Here is a 14,179-nt window from a genome sequence, read left to right on the forward strand (position 1 = left end):
CTCGCGTGGTAACGCATGCGAAATAAACCCAATTTATATCCTAAGCTGATTCGCACGGGCAATCTTAAACAACAGCTCACCAGCAACGTAAATACGGCATATACCGACTTTCACATTGTGTGTTTCATCTTCCATGTTTGTGTGTGTGTGTGTGTGAGTGTGTAGGAGTTTTTTCTTATCCAACCACTGTTTGTCGAGTCGAGAAGAGCGTGTTTTGCATGACATAATGCATAATGCGTACAATAATGGCATTTTAAATATCCGCAATTGATTGCGCCATGTCGCATGTTACCTCTTCGATGGTTAACTGCACTGGAGGAATATTGTTTTAATAATCTTGTGATAATCTTAAAAATATTATTGCTATTAAAGTGGGAATGAAACGAAGTAAATGGTGTGTAATACTACTTCATGTCCATTATTTGAATTAATAATATCCTTGGTCTTTTGCGGAGTTCCCAAACCCTTATAATGAGGGATCCCGAATTCAAATTAATATTTCACCCCTGGATCTTTGGTAAACTGTAGTACAGGCAGTCCCCTAGATACGCGGTTCCTCTTATACGCGGATTAGGAGATACGCGGTTTTTGGAAATTTGACAGCTGAGTTAGTTTACAGCACGAAATCTTTGCAAAATGGTGTAAAATTGGTCTACAATAGCTTCCTTTATCATACCAAATATTTGCTTTTAGTTTATTTTTAATGTATTCTATCAAAAAGTAGCCTGGTTTGCTGAAGTAAGTGCAGAGAAGAAAGTCAACTAACTAACATTGAAGAATAAACGATTTTACTCCCGGATTCGACTTACGCGGAAATTCGAGATACGCGGATTTTTCACAAGTTATAGCTATAATAGCGTATCTCGGGGGCTGCCTGTATGTAGTGTTGGGTGAATTTGAGTCAGACTCATGAATCTTAATCTGAATCCTTCCCCCCCACCTGGTCTTCAATTAGGCCTCGCTTAGGGTCTCCAAAGATCTCATGAATCTTTTAAGATCCTATACCTGATTTGAATGATTTCTCACTAAAGATTCATATGAATGACTCTTCTCGAACCACTCATTAAGCTCAACACTAATACTATACTTTGTTCGATCTCTAACTATATCGTAATAAAACTTAGTCAACAAGTTGAATTCTGCTTTTGGAGTTTTGAGCTGACGTTTTTGTTGGTTACAAGTAACGGTTGCCTAACGTCGGAATCTAACCTCAGGTTATGTTACAACTGTTTATCTATAGAAATGTCCGGGCTGTTTGCAAGAAATAACCAAACTGGACAGTTGTTTCAATCGAAGTGTTCATTAGCGTGTTTGACCCCGATTTGAAGGCCTCTCTGTCTTGTGCGAAGTGCACACAAAAACATGCTGATGGAAACTACGCTATCGTCCAAGTTTTCTTCGCACCCGACGGCCGTTTGTGTCGTTTCGTAACATTATCGCCTTGAACAGCATCGAATGATGACGGTAGACGATTGTTCTCATCGTTTCTGCGACTAATGTCGCTATCATTATAATTATCTTCGCGGTTAGGCTATTCGCCGTCTGTTTGGTGCTGGTTTGCTTCGTATTGGTGAAGACTTCTTTGCAATCACTGCATTCATAGCTGGTAAACTTTAAACCAAGCTAGATGTAATGTGATATATCCTTACACAATCGTTCATATAAAGCTTCTTTGCTGGCTTACAAAGTTCCAAATCGTTGGGCATATATGCGGCACAATATATATTAATCTAGCCTGATGAGCGTTAGAGATGTGTTGCACGAAACAATTCGTCTGCATGCAGAGTACAAACGATTTTCGAGACAATAAGATATTGATTTTGTCAGAGACCTTGGTATATTACGACATACACACGTGTGTACAATATGCAAAGTGACACTCTTGAGCAAAGTGCTTCAAAATCCCTATAGAATCATCAAGTTGGTGAAGCAGGCCGCGTAGGTGGGCAGCTTTATGTGTCGCTTCTGTGCACCATGTTGAGCGGTATAATATAATCTACGGCTGCGTCACGTCCATTGATCACGCCTTTATGCCGAAATCGACTACTAAAGTGATGCGAAAGGGATGGGAGATAGAGAACCTGATATGAATGCTAAAGCCAACCACTGATCGTGCACGCGGGTGATCGTATGAGATGGATTATATATACTTATTTAATCAGTGCTTTAACAATTATTCGACTTCAAACGATCACTAGCAATCATTTGGCATCACGACAATGAAGCTTTAAAGTTTACTACCACACATGAAGACGAATTTACTGAATTAAGTGTAATTAAAATAATAATTGCGACCATAAATTTTACTACAGTTTGCTGCGGATAAAGTAATCTGATTGTTATTAACGATCAAATGCGGACTTTGTTGCTTTATATCTATACTGTACGTCGAATATCTGTTCGCTTTTATCATCATGTAAGTGAAATCGAGTAATGGAGCCAATTATCAAAAAAAAGTTTATAAAACTCTTGTCATTTGGCAATTAGTAACGATACGGCTATGATGTAGCTCTACGAACTTTTTGTGCCTTCTGAAATGTCCGCATATTTTTAATGTTCTTCAACATGCTTCAGGGCTTCCACGCTGCAGTGGAAAATTGATCGCAAAAGGAACGATTCGTTGCACATATTTGGCAAAACATTCGCGATGGTAGGCATCGGACCGCAATATTCACCACTGAGTGGGGTAGAAATAACGGGGGCAGCAAGCAGTGTATTCGTGGAAAGCAACAAAAAAAAACAAACTATGCGTTGCAGGGATGTTGGGATCAGTGGGATTGGTAAGGAGGGTGTTGCTGTCTGGCAATTATCAGTGACCTTCTTGTCAGTTGGACCATTGTGCGGTTTTCGAATGTTTCGAGAAGGATTTAAGGCGCGCAGGGTGTGTTTTCTTTCCCAGAGTACCCGACCGATATTCAATATGGTTGCATTTTGCTGGGCGCTTCGTAAATATAGGTTATGCTTTCTCAAAGATAGTTTGGATACTCCCAAAGTATTGTTTATATCACGTTGTAGTAGAAGAGTGGAACTTCTTCTACCAAATCGTGTAGTACAATCAGTTACGGATCCATATAAAAAGAGTAACTGAAACAAGCACATTGACAAACATAATCATAATAAACGGTAGTAATACAAGACTACCTCCCGGACATGTGTCTACGAGGAGTGTAAACATGTAGTGAACACGTGTCCGCAGTCATTACAAACATTAATCGACAATGTGTTTTTACATATGCTAGCTTCGAATGTTACGAAATCGACACGGACGACTCTAGATATTGACACACCTTAATAAGTAGCCATTGACTGGGTTAAATTTTTAATTATATATTGTTGAGTTGTTTATCTTTCTTGGATTTCTTTTCATCGGCTCAACAACACCGGCCTGCCATTTCTGTTTTTTTTTTAATTTTATTTACCAGCGGCTACGGGATACTGATCTGGATGGGTTTTTGAACCGCTTCTGTCGTGTGTAGACCGGCGCCGCCCCCAAATACACCACCGGGCTGCCACAATCTTTGTTTGCTAGACGTAGCTAACATATAAACGCTCGATTGAACATCGATCTCTACTTGCAGCAGCGCTAAGGATGCTGGTTTGCAAAATGATGTGTTGCATCCCAGTAAGAAAACGTGAACGATTTTATCTTTAAGCGTCGCTTAAATCGATGTTTCTTAGCGGTATAATTTCAGTCATCAAGCAGCGCTGCCCAACAGCATACAACATTTTTAATCGGCGATGCTTAGCGGCAACCGTCAGCCTTAAGGATCGCTTCTTCGGCGCTGCTTAATTGAAAAGTAGAACTGAAAGCATCCAAAAATATAATTGAGAGAAAACAGAAAAATAATATCTCTCACACTAGCAATTCTAAAAATAGAATTGAGAGAAAATGAAAAAAAATATTTTCTCTCTCTTATTATATTTCCTCCCTTTCTCTATCTCATTACCAGTATTTATCGATACCGTCTTTCTCGATTCTTAGCATTTCTGTCTTGTTGGTTATTTTTTCTCTTCTCATCCTTCGCTCTTGTTCCTAATCTTTTAACATTCGCAATTTTAGTTGTATCTTTTCTGTAATCGAACTCAGGTAGCAATTATCTCTACTGAAATTGGCTAACTTCCTAACCGTTTGAGCTGTTTGTCTGTGTTGATATCCTCTCGTTAAAATCCCAACTAAAGCAAGGATTGTATTTTCAATCTGTCAACCGCTCAGCAATGTATTTTATGACCATTTATATCCGTGTGCGCGATGGACAAATGTGTTACTAGTTTGTGTGTTTTTTGACACGGCGGTGAACGTGTTGCAACAAGATGCAGACAATGCAGTTATTAGTGCTACTTGTGTTTGCTTATAAGCAAGCCTTTTTTCCTACGGTCAGTCTGTGTTCGCATTACCTGAAGAGCAAACGCGGTTTTAACAATGCCTTTTGCGGTGGTTCAAACTATCTCTGCCAATGGCAAAAAGGAAATTTCGGTGGTTCCAGAAGGATGGTTGTTAGATGCCACAAAATCTAACACAACTCTGTTGTGGCCTAATGTGAAGAACGGTCCATCAATCAACAAAATGTTGAAAGACGGAGACAGCGTAGCGTCTACTTCTTGGAACAAAATGCTTTGTGTCGTAAAGCGCCGGCACATAGGTTCTTCGTTTTTGGCAGACGAGATCGCAGAAGGAATGAGCGGTGAATCTTCATCCCAGGTTGAAAATGTCAAAACGAACAAATTCAAAACCAAAATCTGCTTATTGATGAAGGTATGTAAATGTACATCACCATGTAAACAACTCTACAAGTGATTTACCAATTGCCTTTCTGTTATAGAAAATTGTGAGCATTTATCCGCAAGCTGTTCTTCGTCTAGGAATGAGGAAGCGTACGAAACAGAGCTGTCGCCCAGAATTCTAATTGAAAACGAAACCACGTTTATTGAAGACGGTATGTCGTTCACATGTTTATACATTTGTTTACAACTATACTAATACTAAATTTGTTTGTTACAGATTGAACAACACCAGCAACGTTGTACCGCTAACCATGTTAGAATGCGTAAATTGCAAAAGAATAGAAAAGGAGGTGCAGAATATAAAGGCTCAAAATTAACAAAACGCAAAAAAACTCGACACAATACTTGCAAGTATACAAATTTTACTTGATAATATCGGACCAAAACGAAAAGAACAACAACGACTAAATGCAGAAGAACAAATGAATTTCACTCCACTCGAAGATCGCGTTCAACTAGAATTATTTGATGAAAATTTAAACAACCCAGAATATCAGGATAAAGTATTGTCCTATCTTAAATCGAACATCACGGAAGCGCGAAGTGAGAATAGGATGACCGAAGCAATAGACCTCTTGTTTTCTAAACAATTGTTCGCCGAAATAAGTTGGACAGGAATTGGAAAAACTGGACCGAAGATAGCGATGATGCGACATAAAAGAATAACAAAACTGTTCGAAATAGTAGGAACGACTGATTTAGTGAGTGTTAATAGAGCATCAGTAGCAGAATTTTTCATGAAGAAATTGAAAAATGCTCCCAAAAGACTGCTTGCGAAGGGACTGCGAAAAAGTACATCACATTTCATCAAAGCTCCAAAGCTGGAATGAATATTTTCAAACAAAAACTCAATTCAGCTATATGTAATTTTAGTGAATTGATAAAGTTGCATGAATATTAACTAGTTACATGAAATAAAGTTAGTTACCCAAAGTTACACGAAATATTACAATTTGTATTTGTTGTTTTATTTATCTATATGTCATAAAATGATTGAGTACAATGAATTTGGTTTCAGGCGTGCTTATACCAATATGTTTTTATTTTTTGAAAAATGAGTGTAACAACGGAACAAATACTATTTCACCTGCCTTTGATGTTGGTACAGCAACAAGTTTACATTTAACATTTTCACTTTTAAATTTGTAATGTTTTACGGATAGATTTGACGTTTGCGTCTTATAAATGTGTAAGATGAAAGATTTGAAAGGATAAGAAAACCAGTCGGGTTTGAATTTCATTTTTCTTCCATAAATTAACGGTAAAGATGGTGTTTCTTCAGCAGTAGAATACTGCACTATGGTATTATCGGTACATAAAAACCAACCATCGCGATTGCCTTCTCTTAACGTGCATGTCCTACTCAAGTGTAGTAACGTCTCATCTTGTTTTTTCTTTATCGTAGTTTGAATAGCTCTTGTTTCGACGACATCATCAGATAATTTTGTAGTTCTGTAATACGATTCATGGCTTGTTCAAGTTGATTTTTTCCACCTCGAATAATTTTTTTTAAAAATTGAAGATGGTTCTCGAAAGGATATGTGGAAATCGAGCTAAGGACACCAAATCTCATCACGTCATCCAAAACATGTAGCAAATTATGCACATTACTGGTAATATACCTTTCGTGGTAGATGTTTTTAAATTCATCAACAAAATTATCAAGCATCTTACCTGCTACGTGCCAATTTTGCTTATATACTTCAGAAGACAACATAGTTATAGCACAAAAATATAATAAAAAGTGCTTATAAACTTGTTTAGCCAAGACGTCTTTCAAAACCACTATACTAGCATAGAACAAAAATGAATTCAATTCACTACCTTTCCAATGCCGTAGATATTCCATTTTACGAAGTCCTCTGTGAATTTCAGAAGGAAGCTTAATTGTACTGAGACCGTCTGAAACTTGTTTGCACTGTCGCATAGACCATTTTGTTTTCAAACCTAACGATCCATCTCTCCATCCTAAAAGCAATTTTCGTGTACATTCTAAATCTAGCAAATGTAATGGGTCAGATGTAACTACGTCATAGATTGTATCGAAATTTGGAATGTCGATTAATGGCGTTATAACTTTATGGTATTTTCCGTAAACACCCTTACGAAATTCTTTATCAGTTCTCTTGGAAGCAGAAACTCCTTTAAAAATTACCGTGCGAGACTCATAGTTATATTCTCCTTCGCAATTGCATTTCATGCAACCATTCTTAGCATTGCGTGGTTAACTACTCCTAAAATTAAAACAAAAGAAAAGTTTGTGATAACATCTGTTTTCAAAACCACTTACTTATTAGTTTATAGTAATCATTGTATATTACCTTTAATGAATGATCTAGCCGGAGAGTCTGCTATGATGGCTCTTAAATTTACGGGAATTTTCCTGAAGTTTATTAAAATCCCATCATGTATAAGATCTGTCATTTCAACAACAAAAGGACGTAAATATGCTTCTAAATCTCCTGGCTTGCATGGGCCGCAAAATATAGACACTATCATCGGCGGAACCGTAGGCATTTCGTGAATATTAATCATAATAGGCCAAAACTGAGTTTTACTACTTTTGTGTAATGGTAATCCATCAATAGATATGTTGAGCGAAAATCTTTGGACTGGTGGAGTATCCCTAAAATGGTAAAAAAATATTATTTAAAAAATTCTTATTTTGTTATGGATTTCTCTTTGCATAGTTACCTGAAAAAAATAGTCATATTTTTTGCAATTCCATGGTACCAATATTTTCCTCCGTTAATTGCACTGATAGGTTGGTGCGGTTTTAGTATTTTCAGTAATGTTTTAGCACTTTTTGGCAAATCGCAGTTCGATTTTTCTCTAAAAATTTTCAATATAATTCGTATGGAATTATGCGATTGATTTGTCACAAGTGCCCAGTATCGCAAACAATCCATGACTGACATGTTTGCAAAGTTTTCTTCGCCATAAATTTGGTTGTCATCATCACTCGAATCATATGAATGTTCGTCAATCGAATCATTATCGCTTTCTTCATCACTACTACTGGATACAAATTCGTCTGCAAAGGTTGTTTCTGTTACTCTAGTCGTTGTGTCTGAAATACAATTCATATCTTAAGGAGAACTATAGTTTCAGACTGGAAAAAGTTTAGCTTACGGGTTGATGGTGTAGGTTCCTGATTATCATTTGACGATGTGAACATTGAAGCTATTTTAGCTCGCTTTCGGTACAAAAGTCCAGATTTTCTAATCCTCTTGGAATACATTTTAAAGTTCCGTACGTAATTTTCGGTGTTAACACTCTTTGTATGACCAAACAAATGATAATTATTGAGACACTAACACGGCAATGCAAAATGCAAAATCGGAACTATTGTGTTTCATTCCCTACCTCTTTCTCCTCTCGCTATTTCTCTCTCATTTCTTTTTCCAACTCTATATCGTCAATCGCCTGACGGAGAATGCTCTGCAGTAGCGCGCAAGCAACTGGATGCCGTTAGGTAGAACTCCAAGTATAGCACAAGCTTAAAGGCGCTAACTGGATGCTCTGCAGTAGCGCGCTAGCAACTGGATGCCGTAAGGTAGAACTCCAAGTATAGCACAAGCTTAAAGGCGCTAACGGGATGCTCTGCAGGAGCGCGCTAGTAACTGGATGCTATTAGGTAGAACTCAAAGTATAACACAAGTTTAAAGGTGCTAACGGAATGCTCTGCAGAAGCGCGCTAGCAACTGGATGCCGTTTGGTAGAACTCAAAGTATAACACAAGCTCTCAGTTGCTAAAGGTAGAATCGGAGGAGAAGTTTAAGAGTGGATAAGCTTGTATTCTGCTCGGAGGAGGTATTTTAGAGACAATAAGCCACTGTTTCGCCACTAAAGCTGATTTTTTCTTACTGGGATAGTCTTGATTATGAGATCGGCCACCTCCTCCAGGACAACTCCTCCATTCGACTCCCCATAACACCATTTATGTATGCATCTAAATTAGTGTTACCGGTTTTAAGCTTCTCTTTGCTTTTCTTCCCGTATTGCTTCGTTGCGTAATGTTCTTTAAGTGGTTTTAATCCATGCTTATGGTTTGTTGATAACTTCACTCTCCCGTGGCTGGTTATTAACTCGAGGATTTTTTTGTTAAATTAATATTAATTTTTTCGCTACAAACCATACAACTAAGAGGTTTTCAAATTGCGAAATGTGGCTGCTTCGAATTTACTCATTACCGCTTGTCCCTCGTTCGAGTCCCGTATATTAAGGTCAAAGTCGCACACCAACCAATTCGGAGAAGTTTATTATCTTCAAGATATAAACAAATGCAAATAAATCGCACTAAACCTTGTAGATCTTCTCGAAGAAATTTGCTTCTCGGATGACTCATTTGTTTATTTGATATTATTAATATCTAATATTTGATACTTGATATTTTAAATGAGGATACTTAAGAAACTTGAAGATAAGCAGATTAGTAACCAGACTTCATTAGACAGTGTACTAAGAGGAACCAAGATGATGGAGCAAAAAAGGAGTAAAAGAACTGGAAGACAAGTTGGCGGGTGTTCTGATGAAAATGATGGATATCATTTGAAAGGATTTCGAAATTGGACGAGATTCATTCTGCTTACCCAGTAAAAAAGTATACTGATATGCCTTACTAATGAAAAAAAAAATCCATATGTGTTTATTTATTTAATTTCCAGTACGAGTTACCGAATGTATATTCTTACTTTTTCTAGTCAGCGATGCCTAACGAAGACGCTTCCGTGTCGCTACTGACCCGGCAGGGTTACTGGAAACCTTCGGCACGCTGCTACCGTTTCCTGCTGATCCTGTTGGTCGGTGTTCTGAGTGGCAAGCTACTTACCACTGCCCGCGCAAAACCTACGCTGCCATTCCAGCTGTCTCAAATTCCCGGCTTCACGCACATCGTCGAGCGTCGCCTAATGGATGCTATGAAAACTTACAGGTAAAAAGAAAGCCAGATCAGAGACGCAAAGAAAAAGAGAAAGATTTATGACGGATGTAGCCAACATCCGGTTTTCCCCCCCATCACAAGCAGAATAGAGCTTTAAAATCTTTAGCTTGACAGCAAGTTATACTGAACATTCGAGCAAGCCCAGTGAAATCATAACTCATTGGCCATGGCGAAGCTAAAACTGATCGTGTAAATGAGCAGATGGCGGTTTTGCAATGATACGATAGGCGTGTATTGCAACGAACTACACTGCACCGCATGTTAAATACCCATCATTCAGCATGAACTTGGGAGTTGGTGTCAACGTGGCGTGGTAATTTTAAACAGCAGTCAAACACCTTGGAAAAGTGCACCGCTGACGAAACATAAAATAGTGAACGTGTCTTGGAGGAAAGCGAATAATTAAAATCAAATTAGAGTAGTTTTCTGCGGGGAGTGCGCATCTTACCGTGCATCCCTTTCGACAATTGTGATAATTAGCAGGCAACGCTTCGCCGGAAGAGAAAGGTCTTGGGAGAAGTTGCAGCAGAAGCCCGTCGGCCAAACTGTTGCACTATTGCCTGCTGTGTTTCGATTTGCATCCCACGTCGTGCTTCGTTTTTTTTTTGTTTAACACACCGAGCTTGAAAACAAGCCGCTGAACTCAGCGAACTTTCACTTTAACCGTCTTCAATGTTTGGCCACCATCGTCTCATAGTCTCGGCATGCGAATCCGTGGCGCGACGGCTTCCGTACGTGACTCACTGTGGCTCACCTCACTTAAGCCGGTTTGTTTTGTTGATTTTTACTTTGCGCCTGTTTCGTGTATCTCACTTTGTTTGTTCCAGCACTGTTTATTATTATTATCAGATTTATCAGTACTACTGCTCCGTAGGTCGTGCGATTAATGGTTACTGAAGTGGCGATAGAGAGTACTTAAATTCTTGGTAATATAATATTAAACTTCTGTGCACAACGAGATTATAGTAACTTAGTTGAGTGATAAATACATTAATTTATTTAACTACATTAATAGCCAATAACCAAGAAGATTGTTTTCTTTACACTAGCTCCCAACGTTATCAATTAGTTTGGCAGGCAATTCTTGTTACAGAAATATTATGCTTCATCGTCCATCTAGTTCAATAAACTCTGTATTGATGCATCTGCCACGATTTATTGTTACCTTCCCCACGTGGTAATGCAATCTCCAATATTTATCATCTTCCCTGTCTTCCTGCCGATATTTTTTCCCTCGTACTCTTCACCGCTTTCTTTGTTACTCGTAACGAAATGAAACTAGAACCGGACGGTGCGTTACGACGAAGATGTACGCTGTTTTTTTCATGGCCATTTTGCACTTTCTGTTTTCTATTATCCCCATTTTCAGCGAGCGTCGTTTAGACGTGGAAAGTCTGCGAATGATCTACTTTCACGACCAAACCGTGGCTGTGGTTGAGCTTGGGCCCGCCAAACGGCTCATCGGATGTGAGCTGATCGAGATCTAGTGAGTTTTGTTACATCTGCCCAGCAAGATGAATGATTGATTTTACACATAACTATTGTCATAGAACTATTGTAATGAGAATGAGAACTCATGCAATATGGAAATATTTACAGTATACTGTAACTCCCTCACTGTTCGATTGCTACTCTCTTCGCAGTAATGATGCAGACGGGGTGGAACTGTTACGCAATCTGTCAACGATAAACCGGCCGCTAGAAATTTCTTTCCGCGATATGATAAAGCTGATGGAGCAGTGCGAGCAGATCGATCGGCTGAACGAGCGCAACAGCTACCGACCTGCGGAGGCCTCTGACTCTTCGCCGATCGCTTATCGAATTGCGGGACCCGGGCGTGATGTGCCGGATGAGGAAAGCGGAAATAACTCCGGTTCCACCACCAACGACAACGGTGGATTTTTGTCCATGATCATGAAAAATCGCAGCAGTAAGCGAGGCATCTTCTACTCGAGCTCGTTTTCGCTGCTCAGTGGTATCATACCCGGTACCAAGTGGTGCGGTACCGGGGATATTGCGGAGAGCTATCACGATCTTGGAGAGGACGCATCGATGGACCGATGTTGTCGTACGCACGATCTATGCCCGATGAAGGTCCGAGCGTACCAAAAGCGTTACAATCTGAGCAATAACTCTATCTACACAAAGTACGTTACGATAGTAATACTAACGCAACTAGCAATTTCTGTGGTGACTAATGTTGCACGCTTTCCTTCAAACGCAGGTCACATTGCAAATGCGATGACATGCTATTCGAGTGCCTTAAGCAGACCAATACCTCCGCAGCTCAAGTGATGGGTAGGTACTTCGCACCAGCTGTTACACCATTGCAAGTAAGGAATTATCTTTAAAAACACATTCCATGTCTTTCAGGATCAGTTTACTTCAACCTAGTTCAAGTGCCGTGTGTGGAAGATACTCCTGGAGGTCCTCAGTTCCGCAAGGCGCGTGAAGGTTTTTAAGAATCGATGTGTGCCTGATACGCAGTAGATGTATATGTACAAGTTTCTACGTATGTAAGCGTAGCGAAAAACGTGAACACCCCAGCCAAAGGCACGAAACAATAGTAAAAGTTCGTAAACAATGCCTCAGCACAATGTTTACTGTGATAAAAGTAAAAGTCAACGATGGGGGTCAGAGGATAACTAGTTTCTGATGAAGGAAACAAATTGAGTACGACGATTGCATACGATTGAACATCATATGTGCGCACGTATGAATGCAGTACAACTGCACTATTAGCGAATGAAGCGTCCTTTAGGCTGTAGTCGCGGTTATTAGACTTCCTAAGAAAAGCAGCAAGCATCTAGCGATACTGTGAAGGATTTTAACATTCATCTTATCTTATCGTCCCTGTACTTAACGATTGTTTTTATTATTTTAGTTATCTAAATCTAACGTTTATGGAAGTTTTTCAATCCCTTCACAAACACGTTTGAATATAATATTTATTGAATGTTACTAGGTGGTGTATTTTATACGTGCTCGGGCAGACCTCAACATAACGTCATAAGGAGAATGATGAAAACGAAGCTAGTTCTTTGAAACTGGTGCAATTTATTCGTAGCGATTCGCTTCAGCTAACGGTGCTGGCTCGGAAATTAGTGATACGGAACGACTACCGGTTCTTCGTTTGATGCTGTCACGGCATCCAAGAAATCTCGTTATGACGGAATCATCTCATCCGGAACGTCTGCAACGGCACCACGTGGTTGGGGTATCATCGGTCGAGACTGTTAATCTTGAAGCTGTAATGAGAATGATATATATGTTTCAGATGTAATAAACGAAAAGAATGAGTGTTGGAGAATTAAACAGTTTTGGGCAAGTGCTCTGATGCACAACAAAAGAGTTAAGAAAAAAGAAAAAAATACATTGTCGAACGGATTTTGCTATTGGTTATTTAATACGTTAGCATGAATAAAGTAAAGTATAAGTAGCAAATACGACATACCAACGTTCTTTGCGATTTTCATCTCAAATTTGCTTTTAGTTATTCTCTATGAGGAAATCTCTCCCTAAGACTTGGAAATCTAGTGTCATGGGCCTTCCTTATTAATTTCGCTGATTTCAAGTTCAAAGGTTCAACTGGCGCTACTTGGTGCAGGCGCGGCAACCAATGACCATGTGGCACATGATGCATGGTTCAAATTTGCAAAAGGTTTTGAAGGTTGATAGTTGGTGGATTTTCAACCCAACGGCTAACAGGAATACAGTCTGACCGTTCCTTTCGATTAAAAAAACGACAGCATCCACATTATAAGTTATTCTTAGCTATATTCATTTAAATTACAAACAATAATGGTCTTATGCATGCATTAAGAACAGACATGAGTAATACGTTTTTGAAGCGCGATCCTCGATGCACCTGATAGCTTATCTTTCCTTCGTATAATCGTGTTCGAATTTGTGTAATTTTGCATGTAGATTTTTTTATTTGTCAAATTTCAAATTTTTCCAAAAACTCGTAACATTTTAATATTAAAAACAATCATTTTAGTAAAATTTACTCTAATTGATTCAGTAAAGTATTTTGTGTTATACTATGAATCTCTTTTTTAATCATCTTCGCATTCGCGTGTCAGTCAGTTGGGATCGCCAATTCTTGTAAGTCCTCGTTCGGTTTTTTTTAAATTTCTTGTCACTCTCTCTCTCTCTCTCTCTCTCGCACTCTCTTATTTTCTTTCTCTCCCTTACTCTCTCTTTCCATCTTCCTTTTTTTATTTTAGAAGAAATGGCCTTCTACATCATGTCTGCCATTTCTGGTTTAGTAGACTTAATTTCCCCACATAGCCGAATAGTCAGCCTTGCTACGAGGGATTGGTCCGTATGCGACTTTGGACCGGTCCTATCGTGTAAAGACTACCAATAAACAACCGGCCGCCTCGCCCATCACTAGACTTTTGAAATAATTTATACAAACGTCAACATTAATGCTACACAATGGTTGGCAAG

The 14,179-nt window shown here is 38.9% G+C and overlaps 1 protein-coding gene across 1 annotated transcript; it reads left to right on the plus strand.

The window, feature by feature from the left end:
• Positions 1-9,491: 9,491 nt before the first annotated feature.
• LOC128714455 (uncharacterized) lies at positions 9,492-12,186 on the plus strand. Its single transcript, XM_053809333.1, has 5 exons — positions 9,492-9,715; positions 11,094-11,210; positions 11,368-11,871; positions 11,949-12,022; positions 12,098-12,186. Exons 1-5 carry the CDS (start codon positions 9,492-9,494, stop codon positions 12,184-12,186), a joined length of 1,008 nt encoding a protein of 335 aa, XP_053665308.1.
• Positions 12,187-14,179: the final 1,993 nt, after the last annotated feature.

This window comes from Anopheles marshallii, chromosome X (assembly GCF_943734725.1).
Source record: "Anopheles marshallii chromosome X, idAnoMarsDA_429_01, whole genome shotgun sequence".
Taxonomy (NCBI): Eukaryota; Metazoa; Arthropoda; class Insecta; order Diptera; family Culicidae; genus Anopheles; species Anopheles marshallii.

Bases quoted from the DNA above. Each gene is read 5' to 3' on its own strand.
- LOC128714455 (XM_053809333.1), top strand. From the start codon at position 9,492: ATGCCTAACGAAGACGCTTCCGTGTCGCTACTGACCCGGCAGGGTTAC. The intron at 9,716-11,093 runs GTAAAAAGAAAG...CCCCATTTTCAG, and splicing joins GATGCTATGAAAACTTACAG to CGAGCGTCGTTTAGACGTGG. The intron at 11,211-11,367 runs GTGAGTTTTGTT...CTCTCTTCGCAG, and splicing joins TGTGAGCTGATCGAGATCTA to TAATGATGCAGACGGGGTGG.